Source organism: Halichoerus grypus, chromosome 12 (genome assembly GCF_964656455.1).
Source record: "Halichoerus grypus chromosome 12, mHalGry1.hap1.1, whole genome shotgun sequence".
Classification (NCBI taxonomy): Eukaryota; Metazoa; Chordata; class Mammalia; order Carnivora; family Phocidae; genus Halichoerus; species Halichoerus grypus.
Genome location: NC_135723.1, coordinates 54,258,406 through 54,278,334, shown reverse-complemented (window position 1 = coordinate 54,278,334; position 19,929 = coordinate 54,258,406). Strand labels below are relative to the sequence as shown.

The 19,929-nt window shown below is 40.6% G+C and overlaps 1 protein-coding gene across 4 annotated transcripts in view; it reads left to right on the top strand.

The window, feature by feature from the left end:
* CDCA7L (cell division cycle associated 7 like) overlaps positions 1 to 19,929 on the top strand; it is a 166,385-nt gene that overhangs the window by 133,151 nt on the left and 13,305 nt on the right. For all 4 annotated transcript variants that reach the window (XM_078059360.1, XM_078059359.1, XM_036113134.2 and 1 more), the window contains one exon: positions 18,843 to 18,983. In XM_078059360.1, the coding sequence (XP_077915486.1) occupies positions 18,921 to 18,983 (63 nt within the window). In that variant the 5' untranslated portion in view covers positions 18,843 to 18,920. Of the gene's footprint in view, positions 1 to 18,842; positions 18,984 to 19,929 lie in introns of those variants that run through there.

The following is a 19,929-nucleotide window of genomic DNA, read 5'->3' as shown; positions in this document are numbered from 1 at the left end:
GACTTATGTAGTTTCAGGTCTTGGATACATTTTGGGTTTTTTGTAGGTTCTTGTGTTAAGGTAAGGATCCAGCTTCATTCTTTTCAGTGTGGATATCCAGTTTCCAGTATCATTTTTTTTTTTTTTAAAGATTTTTTATTTATTTTTTTGACAGAGAGAGACATAGCGAGAGCAGGAACACAAGCAGGGGGAGTGGGAGAAGGAGAAGCAGGCTTCCCGCAGAGCAGGGAGCCCGATGTGGGACTCGATCCCAGGACCCTGGGATCATGACCTGAGCCGAAGGCAGACGCTTAATGACTGAGCCACCCAGGCGCCCAACCCAGCATCATTTCTTGAAAAGGCCATCCTTTCCCCCATTGAATAGTCTTGGCACTTGGTCAAAAATCAGTTGATCTGCATGTACGTGAATGTTGATTTCTGAGCTCATTGTTCTATTGCGCTGGTCTCTTTTTTTTTTTTTTTTAAGATTTTATTTATTTAAGAGAGAGAGAGAGAGGGACAGCACAGGGGAGAGGGAGAGGGAGAAGCAGATTCCCCGCTGAACAGAGAGCCTGATGTGGGACTCGATCCCAGGACCCTGAGATCATATGACCTGAGCGGAAGGCAGATGCTTAACCAACTGAGCCACCCAAGTGCCCCTGTACGGCTTCCTTTATGCTAGGACCACTCTGTTTGGATCACTCTAGCTTTGTAATAAGCATTGAAATTAGTAAGTGTGAGCCCTCTGTCATGGTTCTTTTTATTATTTATTTATTCTTCAAAGATTTTATGTTTAAATAATCTCTGCACCCAACGTGGCCTTGAACTCACAACCCCTGAGATCAAGAGTCACATGCTCCACTGACTGAGCCAGCTGGGGGCCCCTAGTTCTTCTTTTTACAGATTTTTTTTTTTTTTTTTTGGTTATTCTGAGTCCCTTTAGATTCCACATGAATTTTGGGAAGGGCCTTTCTGCAGAAAAAATGTTGCCGGGATTTTGATAGAATTGCATTGGATCCATAGATAACTTTGGGTAGTATTGTCATGTTCACAGTGTTCAGTATTCTGATCCATGAATGTGTGATGCTTTTTCATCTGTTTCTGTCTTTAATTTCTTTCAGTGATGTTTTGTAGTTTTCAGTGTGGTCTTACTGCTTGTTGCCTCAGTTAATTCCTAAGTGTTTTATTCTTTTTGATGCTATGGCAAATTGAATTTTCTTAATTTCCTTAGCAAATTGTTCATTGTTAGCTTGTAGAAATGCAACTGATTTTTTATGTGTTGATTTTGTACCTTGCAACATTATTGACTTAGCTAATTAGTGCTCACAGGTTCTGTGGAATCTTTAAGCTTTTCTATATAAATGATCATGTCACCTGCAAACATAATTTTACTGCTTCCTTTCCAATTTGGATGCCTTTTATTTCTTGTATAATAGTTCTGGCTAGATCTTCAAATACTGTGTTGAAGTAGTGAAAGTGGAATCCTTGTCTTGTTGCTGATTTTAAGGGAAAATGTTCAGTCTTTCATCTTGGAGTATGGGGTTACCTGTTTTTCTTTTTTTTTTTTTTTTTAAAGATTTTATTTATTTTTTGACAGAGAGACAGTGAGAGGGGGAACACAAGCAGGGGGAGTGGGAGAGGGAGAAACAGGCTTCCCGCTGAGCAGGGAGCCCGATGCAAGGCTTGATCCCAGGACCCTGGGATCATGACCTGAGCTGAAGGCAGACCCTTAACGACTGAGCCACCCAGGAGCCCCTGGGGTTACCTGTTTTTCATATATGACCTTTATTATGTTGAAGTTTCCTTCTATGTTGATTGTTTTTTGGATTGGTTTGGTTTGGTTTTATCATGAAAGGGTGTTGTATTTTGTCACATGCTTTTTCTGCATCTGTGGACATGATCATGTGTTTTGTTTTCTATGTTGAACCATCTTGCATGCCAGAAATACATCTCACTTGGACATCTTGTGTAGTCCTTTTACTATGCAACTGAATTTGGCTTGCTAGCATTTTGTTGAGGATTTTTTCGTTGCTATTCACAAGGGATATTGCTCTGTACTTTTCTTGTAAGTCTTTGTTGGGCTTCAGTATCGGGAATACTGGCCATATGGGATGAGTTAAAGAAGTGCTCTCTTCATTTTTTGAAAGAGTTTGAGAAGGTTTGATGTTAATTCTTCTTTAAAAGTTAAATCGAATTCACTAGTGAAGCCATCTGGGTCATGGGATTTACTTTGAGGGGAGGGCTTTTGATTACTGATTCAAATCCTTAGTAGTTAGAAGTCTATCAGGTTTTCTATTCATGAGTCAGTCTTGGAAGGTTATGTGTTTCTAGGAGTCTATCCATTTCATCTAGCTAACCCAATTTGTTGGCATTCAATTGTTCATAGTACTCTGTTATCCTTTTTATTTCTGTCAAATTGGTAGTGATGACTCCACTTTATTTTAGTAATTTGTACCTTTTTTTCATAGGTGGTCTAGCTAAAAGTTGGTCAATTTTGATATTTTCAGAGAACCAACTTTTGGTTTTGTTGGTATTTCTCTGTTGGTTTTCTGTTTTCTATTTATATCTGCTGTAATCTTTATTATTTCCTGCCTTCTGTTATCTTTGGGTTTAGTTTGCTATACTTTTTCTAGTTTCTTTTATGGCGTAAAATTTGTTGGTTTGAGATCTTTTTTTAATATAAATGTTCACAGCTTTAAATTTCCCTTTTAGCATTGCTTTCTCTGCATAGCGTAGGTTTTAGTGCAATTTTCTAATTTCTGTTGTGATTATTTCTTCTTTGGGGTAACCCCTTGGTTATTTGACAGTGTGGTGTTTCATTTTCAACGTATTTGTGAATTTGCTAGTCTTCCTTCTGTTACTGATTTCTAGTTCCATTCCATTCTGATCAGAAAAGATAATTTGTATGATTTTAACTGTTTTAAATTTATTTTGACTTATTTTATGGCCTACATATGGTCTGTCCTGGGGAGTTTTCCATGTGACCTTGAGGAAAATGTATCCTACTGTGTTGGTTGGTGTGTTCTATATATGTCTGTTAGTTCGAATTGGTTTATAGTATTGCTCACTTCCTCTGTTTCCTTATTGATCTTCTGTTTCATTCTATCCATTATTGAAAGTGGGATATTGAAGTGTCCAACTATTATTATAGAACTATTTCTCTTTTCATTTCTGTCAGCATTTGCTTTGTATGTTTTGGAGCTCTGAAGTTTTGTGCAAATGCATATTTTTAATTGTTACGGCTTCTTGGTGAATTGACCCTATTATCCATATGCAATGTCCTTGTAATATTTTTTGACTTAACGTCTACTCTGATGTTAGTATAGTCATTACAGCTCTCTTTGGATTACTGTTTTCATTTGCATATCTTTTCCGTCCTTTCACTTTTCAGCCTCAATGTCTTTTTTAGGTATGAAGTGAGTCTTCTGTAGACAGTGTATAGTTGGGTCCCATTTTTTTAAATTCTTTCTGCCGATCTGGGTCTTTTGATTGCAGAGTCTAATCTATTGGCATTTAAAGTGGTTACTGTTAGGAAAGGACTTTTGCCATCTTGTTTTGTTTTCTGTATTCTTCTTAAAAGCTTTTTTGACCCTCGTTTCCTCCATTACTGCCTACCTTTGTGTTTTGTTGATAAATGGCATGTTTTGATACTTTCATTTCCTTTTCTATGTATTCTATAGATTTTTTCCTCTGTGGTTAGCATGGGGGTTACATATAACATTCTATGATTGAAATAATCTAATTTGAATAATACCAATTTGTCAGTGGCATACAAAAACTCTACTGCTATACAGCTCTTCCCCTCCTTTTGTTATCAGTGTTACCAATTCTATCTTTATGTGTTGTGCACCACAAAATATAGAATCATAGGTGCATTTTTATATTGGAGAAAACAAAAAAGTGAAATTATAGACTGAATTTACATTAATACCAGTATTTATATTTTACTTAAAAACTTTATATTTCATATGTCTTTGAGTTATTCTCTAGTGCCCTTTCATTTCCTCTTGAAGAACTCCCTTTAGGATTTCTTGTTAGGCAGGTCTGCTGCTAATGAACTCTCTCAGCTTTTGTTTATCTGGTAATGTCTTACTTTCTCCCTCATTTTTGAAGGACAGTTTTGCCAGATTTAGAGTTCTTGGTTGACAGTTTTTTTCTTTCAGTGCTTTAAATATATCATTCCACTGCTTTCTGGCCTCCAAGGTTTCTTCTGAGCAATCAGCTGATAATCCTTTTGAGGATTTCTTGTGTGTGATGAGTTGCTTTTTTTTCTGGCTGCTTTCAATATTCTCTTTGTCTTTCACTGGTTTGATTAAAATGTGGCTCAGTGTGGGTCTCTTGGGTTTATCCTACTTGGGGTTTATTGAGCTTCAAGTCTTCCATCAAACTTGGGAAGTTTTCGGTTGTTATTTTGTCAAATAGTCTGATTCTCTTTTCTGCCTCCTCAATTTGATTTTGAACTTCTCTAATAAAATTTTCAATTTTTGGGTATTGTATTTTTTCACCTCCAGAATTCTTGTTCCTTCTTATAATTTCTTCTTGTTGATATCATTTTGCTTATACAGTTGACCCTGAATAACACAGATTGGAACTGTGTGGGCCTACTATACATGGATTTTGTTTTTTATGGTCCAGTACTGTAAATATATTGTCCTTACGATTTTCTTAATATTTTGTTTTCGCTAGCTTAGTTTATTGTAAGGATATAATGTACAATACATATATCAAACCTGTTAATGGACTGTGTTATTGGTAAGGCTTCCAGTCAACAGTAGGCTGTTAGTTAAGTTTTTGGGGAGTCAAAAGTTGCGTGTGGATTTTAAGCTGTATGGGGGGGGTCAGTGCCCCAACCCATGGTGTTTAAGGATTAACTGTTTATCATTTTCCCAATTTATTCTAGTTTTTTTGTGTTTTCCTTTTGTTCTTTGAGCATACTTAAGGCAGTTGTCTTTTGTCTAGTAAGTCCACAGTCTGTGCTATCTCAGGGACAGTCTCTATCAGTTTGTTTTGTTCCTTTGAATGGACCAGTTTTTTCTATTTCTTTGTATGTCTTTGATCTTCTGTTGAAAAGTGGGTGTTTGAGGAAACAGCCACCTCTTCTAGTCTTTGCAGACTGGCTCTGTGCCAGGGAAGTCATTCATTGATTAGTTGGGCATGCTCTGACCCTGTAAGCTTAAAGTCTTGTCAGATCTTTGCTGAGCATGTGTCTGGCCTGGCCCAGCCCCGTGTGAGGCTTTCCCAATTCCCCGATGTACACAGCTGCTTTGCAATGCCTTGGTTTCCCAAGGAGTCTTACCCAAGCTTTCCCTTGGGGCTTTGGGTGCTCTTTTGTATTTCTTCTGCATAAACTCTTCATCTCAGCCATTTGTAGGTCTGTAGTCCTTTGCAGTTTTCATGAGCAATGGCTGGTGCTCTTCCTTGCAGGAGACTGAGTTAGGTGAGAGAGGGACCAGTCCCTTCAGGCAGTCCCCGGTTGGTTAGAGTGTCGCAGTCAGTGTTGTAAGGAGCTGCATTCTGCATACAGTTTGCAGTGTTTATAAACCACTTGCCTACTTGTACATAATTATAGGCAAATTTGAATAGTAGGATGATAAGTTTTTCAATTCTTGTGATGAGTTTAGGTTTTTTAAAAAAATTAGGTGAATTTCACAAAACATCAAATTAACCATTTTAAAGTGAACAATTTATGGGACCTTTTGAGTCTGGCTTCTCATTACTTAGTATAACATTTTGCAGGTTGACCTACGTCGTAGCATGGATCGGTACTTCATCCTTTTTATAGCTGAATAATAGCCCGCTGTATATTGTATATACTACAATTTCTTATCTATTCATTTGTGATGGACCTTTTGGCTGTTGTAAGTAGTCCTGCTATTAACATGCATGTACATGTATCGGAGACATCTGTTTGCAGTTCTTTTAATTACATACCTAAGAATGAAAGCGCTGGGTCAGATAGGAATTCTCTGTTTGACTTTTTGAAGAATCCTCAAACGGTTTTCCATAGTGGCTGAACCATTACATTCCCACTAGCTATATATAAGTGTTCTGGCTTCACTATATCTTCTCCAACACTTTTTCCTTATGATTTCTGGACTCTAGAGGATGTGAAGTGGTATCTTGTATTTTTGATTCGCATTTCCCTAATGACTAATGATGTTGAACATCTTTTCATTTGTTTTTCATTTGTATATATATATTTTTTTGCGGGGAGAAATATATATCAAGTCCTTCATGCATTTTTTGATTGGATGGTGTTTGTTGTTGCATTGTAGGAGATCTTTATATATTCTGAATGCTGGGTCCTTACCACTTACATGTTTCGCAGCTCTTTCTCCCATTCCATGGGTTGCCTTTCACTTTTTTTTTTTTAAAGATTTTATTTATTTATTTGAGAGAGAGAATGAGATAGAGCATGAAAGGGGGGAGGGTCAGAGGGAGAAGCAGACTCCCTGCCTGAGCAGAGAGCCCGATGCGGAACTCGATCCCGGGACTCCAGGATCATGACCTGAGCCGAAGGCAGTCACTTAACCAACTGAGCCACCCAGGCGCTTGCCTTTCACTTTCTTGATAATGTCCTTTGATGAAAAGATGTTTTCAGTTTTGATGAGGTCTAGTTGAATCAGTTTTTTTCTTTTGTTGCTCATGCTTTTGGCCTCCTATCAAGTTTAGGCTTTTTGATTGAATTAAACACTAAATACTAATTAGTAGGTAGTTATTTTATTGAAAAATAGCATTTGCCTGGAATGTCATTTGTAGGGGTATGACAAGCTGTGTGCCCTTGAGGAAGTAGGCTAAGGTTTGCTCCTTTTTGAGAGGAAGTGCTCCAACTGATGGATGAGATCTTGTCACACTCTGGTCATCCTTGACTTATGATCCTCTTAGCTATAAATAAATAGTTCATATGCTCCATCACTGAGTTGAACCATATTTTCTGGAGGTTTTCAAATCTCACTGCGTATACTTTTAAAAAACTAACTACCCTGCTTTAGATGTACATGACCACGTTGGTGTTTTGAAACCTCAGGCCCTCTTGTCCGCCCACCAGTTCTGTATCAGGGTGCTTGTCTTGTCACATCTACCCCATCCTCGAGTATGCCTTTAAGGGACAGAGAGCATGGCTAAGTTGCTAGCTGAGAAGGGAACTCGTCTTAATTTCTCTTGCTTTCATTACTTAGGGTGGTTGAAGACTTTATGTTCCCTTTATAGTGAGTTTTCTTTGGTTTACTTATTTTATCTGTGTGACTCTTGGAACATTTCATTTTTTAAGAGCTTTTCAGTAACAATAATTTATCTATTTGTGGCAGATGTTTTCTCCCAAGTTTTTTTTTTTTCCCCTGAATTTGTTTTCTTTGAAGGCGATTAGAACTGTTAAGTGGTCCATGATACTACACTTTTCCATTTTGATCTCCTTTATGTGGGGGCTTGAAGTCTTCCTCATTCACGGGCCAGCTGCATATTCACATAAATTATATTCTCCTCTGTGGTTTGTTTACCTAATTTTAACTCTTTGATCTTCTGATTCGTAGGTAGTATTGGAGAGAAGCAAAATGGACTGTTGAATTCACCTCAAATAGGCACTTTTGCCAACATCCTTTATTGACTTACTGACATCTCTTTCCCATTGATTTGTGGTGTTTTTCCTATCAAATTTTAATGATATGTGCTAGGATCCATTTCTAGGCAATCTGTATGTTCCACTGTTGCTACATCATTTTTTTTCTTTCTTTTTGACTAAGGCTTAATTTATATACAGTAAATTTCATCCTTTTTAGTTTTCAGTCCTATGAGCTTTTTGTGTAATCACTATCACCATTGATTTTATCACTGCTCAAAAATTCCCTCTGACCTCTCGTGTCAGGCAACCGTTGATGTGTGTTCTGCTTCTCTAGTTTTGCCTCTTCCAACATGTCTGGTAAGTGGAATCAGACAGTATGTAGCTTTTTTCACTAGGCCTAATGCATTTGAGATTTATCTGTGTAATTGTGTCTATCAGTAATTTATTCTTTTTTATTGGTAGCATTAGTCCATGGTATGGATGTCCCCCGTTCTGTTTATCCATTCCCTTGCTGATTTGGATTGTTTCTGGGTTTGGAAATAAAATTGCTGATGACAAGTTTGTTGTGAACCTAAGTTTTTGTTTCATTTGGGTAAACACCTCGGAACAGGATTGCTGGATCGTGTGGTAAGAGTATGTTTAACTTGATGAGAAGCTGCCAAATTGTTTTCCAAAGTCGTCCTACCATTTTGCGTTTCCACCAGTCGTTTAGGAGAGTGCCAGTCACTCCAAATCCTTGTCAGTCAGCACTTGGTATTGTCCTATTTTCTTAAGCCATTCTAGTAGGAAGATAATCGAATCTCATTCTAGTTTTAATTTGCATTTCCCTAATGGCTGTGGATGTCAGACATTTTTCATGTGCTTATCTGCCATTCTGTATCTTTGGCAAAGTGTCTGCTCACATCTTTTGCCCATGTTTAAATTGGATTCTTTTCTTATTGAGTTTTGAGGGTTCTTTATATATTTTGGGTATAGGTCCTTTATCAGGCATATGGTTTGTAGGTATTTTCTCCCAGTTGGTTTTTCTTGTCATCTATTTAAAGTGTTTTTTGAAGAGCAGAAGCTTTTAATTTCGATTATCTGATATATGAACTTTTAAAATCTGTATTCTGCTTCTGGTGTTGTATCAAAGAATTCTAAGCTAAGGTCACAAAGATTTTCTCCTGTTCTTTTCTAGAAGTTTTAGAGTTTTAGGTTTTATATTTAGGTCTTCTCTATTTTGAGTTAGTTTTTGTAAATGGTGTAAGGTATTGTATGTATCTTAGGGATCGACCAATTTAATCATAAGAGATTTAAAGAAATGACAGTGTTTGTGATAGAAAATGATGCAAAACAACCCTATTTGTGGAGGGTTGAAGGAATGCTTATCTCTGTGTAAAAGGTTCTTTCGCAGATGCAAGGTAGTACACGCTGCAAATTCTGCTTTCCTTGCTATCAAAATTGCTTTGAAAACACTTAATAAGGAAAATGCAGTAGTGTGCATAGATTTCTTTTGTGCTCTTCCTTAGGGCTACAAATGGAATTTGTTTCCAGGTGAAATATATGCAGTGTTCCTGGAATAAGAAACATTTCCTGAAGCTTTATCAAAATCAGCTCTGGAATCAGTTGGCCTTAAAGAAGAATCTGTTTCTTTCCTTCAGAAACTAGTAGATGATAAATATGTGCCTTCCAGCTAGGAGGTGGTATTTCTTAATCTAGGAAGAATATATTTATATATCATTGAGATCTAGAAAAGCCTTAATTAAAAAATTATACTTAATTTTAAAAGTACAAAATTTTAGATTAATGATAGGCTCATTTGTTTTCAAGGGTGAATACTTGATTGAAAAGCAGCTGGTGGTTTGAGGCATCTTTTTATGGCTTACTAGTTTTCTTTTTTTAATTGAATTTTAATTGAGGGTTAGGCTGAGGTGGTTAAAGAGATACGGAGAGCTCCAGAGCATTGCTTTGTGTTCCTCAAGAAATGCTGAAAGGGCACCTGCTAAATACGAAGCAAGCAGCAATTTGGCAGGATTGATTTTTATTAGTATAGCTTAGTTGGGAGAGAACAAAGCCAGATTTTAAACCAAGTGCAGTTCTGCAGACGGCTCTGTCTCCCAGACTTGCAGTTAACTTCTGGGTTTTGGAGCCCAGGTACTTGGGTTCAGGGTGTGGTGCTGCCAGGCATGAAATCTGAAGCCTGGACTCAGGAGCTGATGTTTCTGAACCTGCCTTAGGGTGAAACGTTGGGTTCTTAAACCACATGCCCCTCAAGTGCTGGTAGCACAAGAAGTGGATGGAGGTCTAGACTTGCTCTGGGAGTTTGGGAACAGATTGCGTTCATTTAAGGAGGAAAGATTTTCTTTGTTAGTGTATATAAATGCAGCAGACTTCTGTGCGTTGACTTTATATCCTGCAACTTTGCTGAATTCCTGTATGAGTTCTAGCAATTTTTTGGTGGAGTCTTTTGGGTTTTCCACATAGAGTATCATGTCATCTGCGAAGAGTGAAAGTTTGACTTCTTTTTTGCCAATTTGGATGCCTTTCATTTCTTTTTGTTGTCTGACTGCTGAGGCTAGGACTTTCAGTACTGTGTTGAACAGCAGTGGTGAGAGTGGACATCCCTGCCGTGTTCCTGACCTTAGGGGGAAAGCTCTCCGTTTTTCCCCATTGAGTATGATATTTGCTATGGGCTTTTCATAGATGGCTTTTATGATACTGAGATATGTTCCCTTTATCCCTACACTGTGAAGAATTTTAATCAGGAAAGGATGCTGTACTTGGTCAGATGCTTTTTCTGCATCTTTTGAGAGGATCATATGGTTCTTGTCCTTTTCTTTTATTAATGTAGTGTATCACATTGATTTGCGGATGTTGAACCACCTGTATCCCAGGAATAAATCCCATTTGTTTATAGCAGCAATGTCCACAACAGCCAAAATATGGAAAGAGCCCAGAAGTCCATCAACAGATGAATGGATAAAGATGTGTTATATACATACAATGGAATATTACTCAACCATCAAAAAGAATGAAGTCTTGTCATTTGCAACGACGTGGATGGAACTAGAGGGTATTATGCTAAGCGAAATAAGGCCATCAGAGAAAGACAAATACTGTATGATTTCACTCATACGTGGAATTTAAGAAACAAAACCGATGAACGTAGGGGAGGGGAAGGAAAAATAAGACAAAAACAGAGAGGGAGGCAAACCATAAGAGACACTTAACTCTAGAGAACAAACTGAGGGTTGCTGGAGGGGAGGTGGGTGGGGGAATGGGATAACTGTTAGGGTGATGGACATTAAGGAGGGCCCTTGATGTAATGAGCACTGGGTATCATATAGAATTGATGAATCACTGAATTCTACCCCTGAAGCTAATAATACACTGTGTTAACTAACTTGAATTTAATAAAAAATTTAAAGGATGATTTTCCCTGCAGTTTTAAATTCTTTTTTTTTTTTTTTTTAGATTTTATTTATTTATTTAACACAGAGAGACAGTAAGAGAGGGAACACAAGCAGGGGGGGTGGGAGAGGGAGAAGCAGGCCTCCTGCTGAGCAGGGAACCCGATGCAGGGCTAGATCCCAGGACCCTGGGACCATGACCTGAGCTGAAGGCAGACGCTTAAGGACTGAGCCACCCAGGCACCCCAAATTATCTTCTAAAGTTGGTCTTTTATTGCTGAATTTTAAAAAATTGTGTAAGGTACACATAATATAAAATTTATCCTTTTAATAAGTAGCGTTGAACACATTTAAATTGTTGTCAACCGTAAATTGTTGGGCAAGCAATCTCCAGAAGGTTTTCATTTTGTAAAACTGAAACTCTACCCATTAAACAACCACTCCCCTCCCCCAGCCCTGGCAGCCTCCCTTCTACTTCCTGTGTCTGTGACTTCGACTGCTCACATTAGATATCTCATATGAGTGGAATCATAGTATTTGTCTTTTTGTGACTGGCTTATTTTATCTAGCATAACGTCCTCAAGATTCATTCACGTTATGGCATGTGACAGGATTTCCTACCTTTTCTTTTTGAATTAGTTGACGCTGCTCATCAGTTAATCAGATATTAATTAAATATCTCTAAGTACACAAGACACTGTTCTTGGTGCTGGAGGGGGTGGTATGGTGAGAAAGATGGCAGAGAGCTCAAGAGTCTGCTATGAGAGTTAACTGTCCGTTTAGGAGGTTAAGATAGGCCCGTGGATAGCTGGCATCGTGTAGGAAAGGGCACACCCCACGGGACAGGAACAGAAAATGGGCCCGCACCTCTGTGCTCTGTGTGAGCGAGTGTTCTCTGTGTCACCAGGGAACTCCTACAACTGTGCAATCTCAGGCTCTCCCCCGCCCCACCCGACAGACTGTTTCAGACTAGTTCTTTCGTTTGTGTTAATTTTGTGGAGGTATAATTGACCTGTAACATACTAGTATCAGGATTTGATAGTTTTAGAATTTCCTTCCTAAGGCTGAATAATACGTCATCATACGTGTCTCTGAATTTTGTCTGTTCTTCCACTGATGGACACTTGGGTGGCTTCCCCTTTGTGGCTGTTGGAAATTGTGCTGTTGTGAACAAGGGAAGGGCAGTTTTTTAATTAGTTAATTTTTCTGCTCCAGTCGGTGAAAGGGAGACTTGATTGAGGTGCCAGGGCCTTGGGGCAAAGTGGGAGCCAGTGGCGGGGCCTCGTGTGACCTTCTCGGGGCACAGTTGTTGGCGTGGTGCACTTCCTGCAGGGGTGCAGGCGAGCAGAGCACTCGGCGGCAGGTCATCTGTGGCCGTTGGTTTCTGGGCCAGCTGGCCGAGGGAGGCTCAGGGATGCCGAGCGCAGGGCGCGCTCTTCCTGGATACTGTGCGCTGAGAGAGTGCGGGCGTCCTGCAGCTGTTCAGCTGCTGAAATCGGACACTGCTGGTCACGCGGGTGCCCTCCCTGTCTTGGATCTTGGCTCTGACGTTCTCAGCGGTGTCCCTGGGCTCGGCCTCGGGGTGCTGGTCTCACCCGTCAGGGTCATCACAGGGATCTGCCTCGCTGTGTCCGCATGGCTGCCGCCACCACCCCACCGCTCAGCTGCCTTGTTGTAGGGGAAGAGGGTGGCCATGCTCTTTTTAATGTGAAGTTTTTCTTTTTACTTCGTTATCTTAGCACTCCAGTGTCCACTGCTATTCGTACCAGACGCTAGTAGATAGACTGTTGGTAATATTTGAAAGTTTGCATTTAAAATGTCCTTGGTGTTCTACGAAGCACCACAAGCGCTGCTGAGCTCTTTCCCTGAACAAGTGTGAGGTCCAGCCTGGGGACGTTTGCTTCTTACCTTAGAGGCTGATGTTACACGACTGGGAGATTTCTCAGCAAGACCAGGATTCCTGGCTTCCCTGGGGTGGGGGGGAGGACGGGGGGCTGAAGGTGGAGCACACGGGACCCCCGTTTCTGCATGGCAGTGGTCTGCTGCCCTGGAGAGTGGCCGCGCCTTCTGGACCTGTGTCTGGAGCTCCCCAATGAACCTCGGCCCATGGTGTCTTACCCTGAGCTGCTGCCTTACCACCCTCCTGTTCAGCCCCCAGAACTGCTGAGCCTGCATCTTTGTTTGCGATGAGCTCTGAGGTCATGTTTCGGGCTTGCACGTGATCTGCAGTCCTTTCCGAAGGAGGAGCTGTGAATGGGACTACTTTGTACGTAGATGGTCTGGGTGAAAATCTGTAATTCCTCTTGTATAGGAATGGCATAGAGTGCACCTTTTCACCCTGTGCACCTTCCCTAGGAAACGGATGACAAGGGCAGATGCATGTCGATACCTTCAGCATGGATTATTGATAACCTGCTTTAGGCCAGGCCCCGTGTTAGGTGCTGGGAACTCCATCCTCGTTCCTGTGCCCTTGTAGGGGATTTGGCTCCCAGCCCCCACTTGACTCTTAGCGATACATTGTTATCCCAGCAAGGACTGAGGGGACAGATGTGGCGAGTGTATAGGAAAGGAATAGAATAAATATATGTACTTCAAAAAATTATGAATCATTAATCTTTTCACTTTCAGAAGGGAATTGTCTTGATTTCTTTTTGGTTAGCTAGATTGCAGTTATCTTAATGTGCAAGTTTGACTACTATATGTAGATGTACTGGTTGGCAGTTTTTAATATTTTCTTTTCAGTTACTTTAATTATTATTATTAGTAGTAGTAGTAGTAGTAGTATTTTGTGAGTGTCATGATTGGGGTTGCAATCAAACGGAGCATGGGCTTCGGAGAAAAAAGTCTGTTGCACTCTGTCTACACGGTGTGGCTATCCAGTGAATCCCTGGTGATCTGAACAGGGAAATGACAACTCCTTGGGCCTAATGTATTATGATATTGCTGAACTGCTCACACATTAGAAGGGTGTTCCCATGAATCTTTTAGCAGGTGCCTTGCATAGAAATCCTGATTTCTTTGTCAACTCTGTTAAACAGTGTCTTGCAATGAAGACACTTGAATATCTTATGGAGATTTTTGCTAAATCTTGGAGCTTGTGACTGAAACTCTTCTCTTAACGCCTTGTGAGGTTAGGCAGCCAGAAACCCAGCCCTGCATGCCCTGAGGATGCGTACTGGTTTTTGCTTTTTTCAGAGTGTGTTCTTGCCTTTTGTTCCTAATTGGTAATTCCAGCCCCCCTCGTGGTACCTGTGGAGCAGACTCGGGAGCAGACGCAGAAGTCCTAGATGAGTAGGGAGGATTGGGGGGTGTCGGGGGGACGACACAGGCTTCGCTGCAGCCGTACCCAGGCTGATGCAGATGCCGCTGGAAGTAGTTCCTTCACATGACCAGCCTCCGTTCCTTCCAGGTGCTTCCGTTAAATCATGACAGGGCGTGCTGCTCCTCCTTTAACCTCTTTAGGGTAAAACAAGCTTCTGGGCCAGTGGAGCTTTCTGGCTCGTGGAATGGGGCTAGGTCAAAAAGGCGACGACGGAAGCCAGTCCCGGCCCGTGTCTCTCACTGCCCCGGCAGGGACGGACCTCGGGGGCTGTTACGTAAAGTGTAACACACTTACACTGTGATAAGTATCATCTGTGTTTCTCTTGTTACCAGTGTTATCTGGGTGTGTTGGTTTCATGACGAAACAACTAAAAAGTATCTTTGAAAAGGTAAGAGGTGCCAAATACTGTTTAAATTTACCTCCTTATGAAAAGTTTCATTTTTCTCCCAAGAACTGTTTCAGGCTTTGTTAGGAGCTTCTCAGCATAAATGGGATGGGTTTTTTTTGTTGTTGGTGTTGTTACTGTTACTGGAACTCTACTTCTGTATCTGCCCCTTAGTCCCAAGGGGTGATTTCGTTAGATGGTGGGAAAGTGTGTTAACCCTCTGACACCATTAAACTTGGCATATTCAATTTCTGGATTTGTGTTCTCTGTAAACCAAATGTTAGACTTCCTTTGATTGAACCATTGACTTTCTAATCATTTTTTAAACAAGAAGCATTAAAATCATGATAAAAATAATATTAAGAGATTAGTGATTTCTTAAATGAACCTAACTGTAAAATTAATTCAATGCACAGAAAAAAATTCAAAGAATTAAAGTAACTTAAATGTTACTGTGTGTGCTAGTGCCCACACGGTGTGGTCTAGGGAACCCCGAGGGTTCTACAAGGATAGAGTTACTGTGGTAATAATTCTAAATGCCAGTTTCACATAAAAATGTCTTCTTGCAGTCGAGGCGCCTGGGTGGCTCAGTCAGTTCACCGTTCAACTCTTCATTTCGGCTCAGGTCATGATCTCAGGGTTGTGAGATCGAGCCTGCTTAAGATTCTCTCTCTCCCTCTACCCCTCCCCTTCCTCTCTCTAAAAAAAAAAAAAAAAAAAGTCGTGTAGCAGTAAAAATTATATTAAAATCTCAACCCTTGAAGGCATCTCTTTAATATTCATGTGATGAAATGTGAAGTATAAAGTACCTTTGCATCCCCACGAATAGTGATTGTCAGGTTATCTCAGGGCAAAGATCTAGGAAATAGTGGGACTATATCCCAAGGATAGAAAGAACTACAAAGAAATCTTATACTTGATTGTTGTTGATGGCTATTGTTGGCAGTGGTGTTGGTGGTATAAGTTTGAAACTGTTTTGTATGTATTGTAGATAAAGCAAATGGGTAAGTGTATGAGAAATACTGAGAGTTGGAGCTTTCATTGTAGGGGGAAGGGAAATAATGTGGGATTGAGGGAGGTGAGGAAGAATCCTGCCGTTGTGGATTTGAATTCAAGGTGTCACCGTGAATGTGTGATTTAAGACATTTAAAAGATACTTACTCTGTCCAAAGAGCCGAGAAGTAATGATACTTAACTAGCAAGGAGCATACTGAGTCCTCACATCTGATTTTTAAAAAAAATTTTTTTATTGTTTCGTTAATCATCATACATTACATCATTAGTTTTTGATGTAGTGTTCCATGATTCATTGTTTGTGCATAACACCCAGTGCTCCATGCAGAATGTGCCCTCTTTAATACCCATCATCAGGCTAACCCATCCCCCCATCCCCCTCCCCTCTAGAACCCTCAGTTTGTTTTTCAGAGTCCATTGTCTCTCATGGTTCGTCTCCCCCTCCGATTTCTCCCCCTTCATTCTTCCCCTCCTGCTATCTTCTTTTTTTTTTTTCTTAACATATAATGTATTATTTGTTTCAGAGGTACAGATCTGTGATTCAACAGTCTTGCACAATTCACAGCACTCACCATAGCACATACCCTCCCCAGTGTCTATCACCCAGCCATCCCATCCCTCCCACCCCAACCCCCACTCCAGCAACCCTCAGTTTGTTTCCTGAGATTAAGAATTCCTCATATCAGTGAGGTCATATCACATCTGATTTCTGAATGCCTGTGCACCTTGGGGAAGTGGCTGATCCAAGGGCTGGGGCAGGTGAAGTATAAGGCTAGCTTGGTACACTTGGTACACTTGTGCCAGGAAGCAAAGAGGTGCCCAAAGACTGTTAGGGTTGTGTCAAAAGGACACAGAAACTGGCTTGAAGGAGCTCCCAGTGGCCAAATTTAGGACAATTTGAGCATCAGAAAAAATGGTGACAGTAATGGATTATAGCATGTGGAATAAAAAAAATTCCGTGAATCTACATGGGAGCGAGAGATGCAGAGAAAGGGAGAGACAGCAAGAGAGAGAGAATATTGTGTTATAGAAGAATGCCAGCAAATATATGTAGAATGGATAGAATTTGAAAATGACCATTTGCAACCTCTAATGTGTAATCATTGATTCAGGTAAGAGCTGTCAATGGAGGCCAAAACCACTGAGTGAATTGTTATCGATCAGGGGGAAGGATAGTCATAGAATGTCAAATATCACCCTACATACTTCTTACTAAATACAAAGGGGAAAAAGTATTTTTGCTAAGGAGAAATATGACACATCCCACCTTAACTTGTTGATCAGAGAGCATCACCACTAAAAACCAGTGACAGCGAGACATTTGCTTTCTAAGAATGTAGTACTACCTATGAAGTAGTTATCGTTTTGTCAAAGGAAAAAGAGGGCATATGAAAAAAGACTTTAGAGACCTATTGACCAACATATGGATCTTATTCAAATCATGATACAAGTAGACTGTGTATTTGCTGATGATACAGGGTGAAATGATACTGTATCTTCATTTGCTTCAAAGTAATTTGGAAGGAGGGCAGTTGGGTCGGGATACAGACGGAACAAGATTAGCCATGGGCACAGAAGTGCTCCGAAGTCCGTGTGTGTGTTCATTATACTGTCCTATGTAGGATTGTTTGAAAAATTACATAATTATGTAAAAAAACACTAATAGGGGATAATCTGATATTTTATGCCTCTTTATGCATTGCATTGAGAAGTGCATGTCATCTGTATAGAATTGTTGCCAAAAATATTTCACTTAAATGTATCAGGAACCAATCAGATAAGTTCAGAATGTATGACATTTGATAAGGCTGTTGTCTTGGGCTATTTAAATGATGTCAGTGTTATGAAAAGCAACAAAAAATAGTGTCATTAAAAAAAAATATAATGCATGATCTTTGCTTGAATGGATCCCCTTTGTCCCCCAAAAGTTATTAAAGACATTTTGGGGACAGTTGCAGACATTTAAATATGAACTTGTAGTAAATGATATTATTGAATTGTTAATTATTTTAGATATGATTGTAGTTTTATGGCTCTAGGAGACTTTTTATTTTCAGGAGATGTGTGCTAAGGTATTTTAGGGTGAATTAGTATGATGTCTGCCGTTTACTTTAAATATACACAGGTTGGGGCGCCTGGGTGGCTCAGTTGGTTAAGTGCTGCCTTCGGCTCAGGTCATGATCCTCAGGGTCCTTGGATCGAGCCCCGCATGGGGCTCCCTGCTCAGCGGGGAGTCTGCTTCTACCTCTCCCCTTTGCCCCTCCCCCTGCTTGTGCTCTCTCTCTCTCAAATAAATAAAATCTTTTAAAAAAAAAATACACATGGATTAAGTTGACTCATACCAAGTGACTGTTTCTCTAGGTCAGAAACTGAAATACTAACAATGCCTATGGTTCCACTAGATGTTTGTTGAAAGAGACAGAAAGCAAATGTGGTGACACATGGGGGCTCCCCTTGAAGAATATATAGATGTTTGTACCATTCTTTCACCTTACTCTGGGTTTGAACTTTTTCAAAATGAAGAGTTGGGAACAAATAGGTAGTCAGTATATGAAAATGAACTCTGAACAGATACATACTTGTTAGATGAAGTGTGCTGACAACATTCTCGGAATACCTGCCTATAATATATGTGTTTAAATTCTCCTGGAATTCTGAAACTACTCGATTGAGAATATAGACAAGGAACAAAAAAGCTACTTATTTCATTGTGTGAATTTCCATGTCTGAATCAGCAGATGACAACGAACAGAAAAATTAAAGAGCTATAGGTGGAAAGGAAGAAAAGAGGGAGCTTAGTAATACCTTATTTTAACATAGATGACAATTTAAAGACAAATCCACTGTAGGAGAAAAATAGATCATTGGTTTGTCAGAAACTGAAGACTGTTTCTTTATTTTTTGTGAAGAGATCACACATGGCTTCTGTCTAGGTATGGCCTTGATATTGTTTGTAAGATAGGATATATCTCTCGAGTTTGAAAACTGTCTTGTCTTTCCCTCCCCCACCTTCATTTGTTGCCGTGAGGAATCAGCTGAAGCACGTTTTGCTCTGGGGTTACTGGACTCTTCAGGGCGACCTCGGCAGATCGATAGAGCTAGGAGATGCTAATTCCTCCTGCTCTCTAGAAAATTTCCCTAAGTGATGATAACAGCCCCTGGTTTGATCCTTCTTCTTTTTTGAATCCAAAACAGATCCCTAAAGAAGTGGCTGACATCTTTAACGCCCCCAGTGATGATGAAGAGTTTGTCGGTTTCCGAGATGATGTTCCCATGGAAACCCTCTCATCAGAGGAGAGCTGTGATAGTTTCGACTCACTGGAGTCAGGGAAACAGGTACGGATGCTTCCTTTCATGGAAGGCACGGTCTTCTGGAAGCCTGGATCTTGGTTCGGATATTCTTTTATTTGAATTTGGTCTGAGATTGGTGATAGCGCTTAACTGTCGAGCATATATTTTATAAGCGTTTTGCCTTCATGTTTCAAGAACCAGTAAGAGTACCTAGATCACTTTGACTGTTTAAGCCCTTTCTGTGTATGATATATATATATATATTTTTTAAATGGGGCCTCACATGATCAGATCCATTTTCTTTGCAACCTCGGGGCTGCACACTGTGCCGAGGCTGCATTCAGAGTGTTCCCGCTTGGCCGGCAGGGGAGGGCTGGGCCCGCACAGCAGTGGGCCACCCCGCAGTGCTGTGCAGGACCGCGTGGTTGCCGTGAGCCAGTCGTGTCCCTGTGCTCTTGGAGCGTGATTCTCTGGGCATCTCACTCTTGGAATTGCCAGGGAGGGCGTTATTCTTTCTTGGATTACTTGGATCTCTGGCAAGCACAAGTTACATTTCTCTGAGAGCTGGTTTCCTGGAGGTTTCTGTTTTGCCTTAGCGGGAGCACGGCCAGTCAAAATTGCTAGGCTTCGGTGGCATTTTCTTCTGCGTTCGTTGTGGCTCTCAAAATTCTTCATTCTCCCTGGACCGTAGCCTCTCTTAAAAGACTGTAAATTAAACCCACCTTGCTTCGACTGGGCGGGTGCAGGAGGAGAAGCAATAAATGATATAGGGAAGTACCCGTTTGATCGCGTGGCTGTCTGCGTGTGTTCTGGCCTCTCTGCGAGCGGGTCTTGCCCCCCGCCCCCCCCCCCCGGGTTCAGGGGCCTCCCTGGTCTCTGTGGTCCGCACTTTACGTGCTGTCTCATTTGACCCGCCAGCCACCTGCTTCCACTCCCCCTGGTCTCTTCCTCTCTCTGGAAACAAAGCAGCTTCCATATCTTGGCTGTTGTA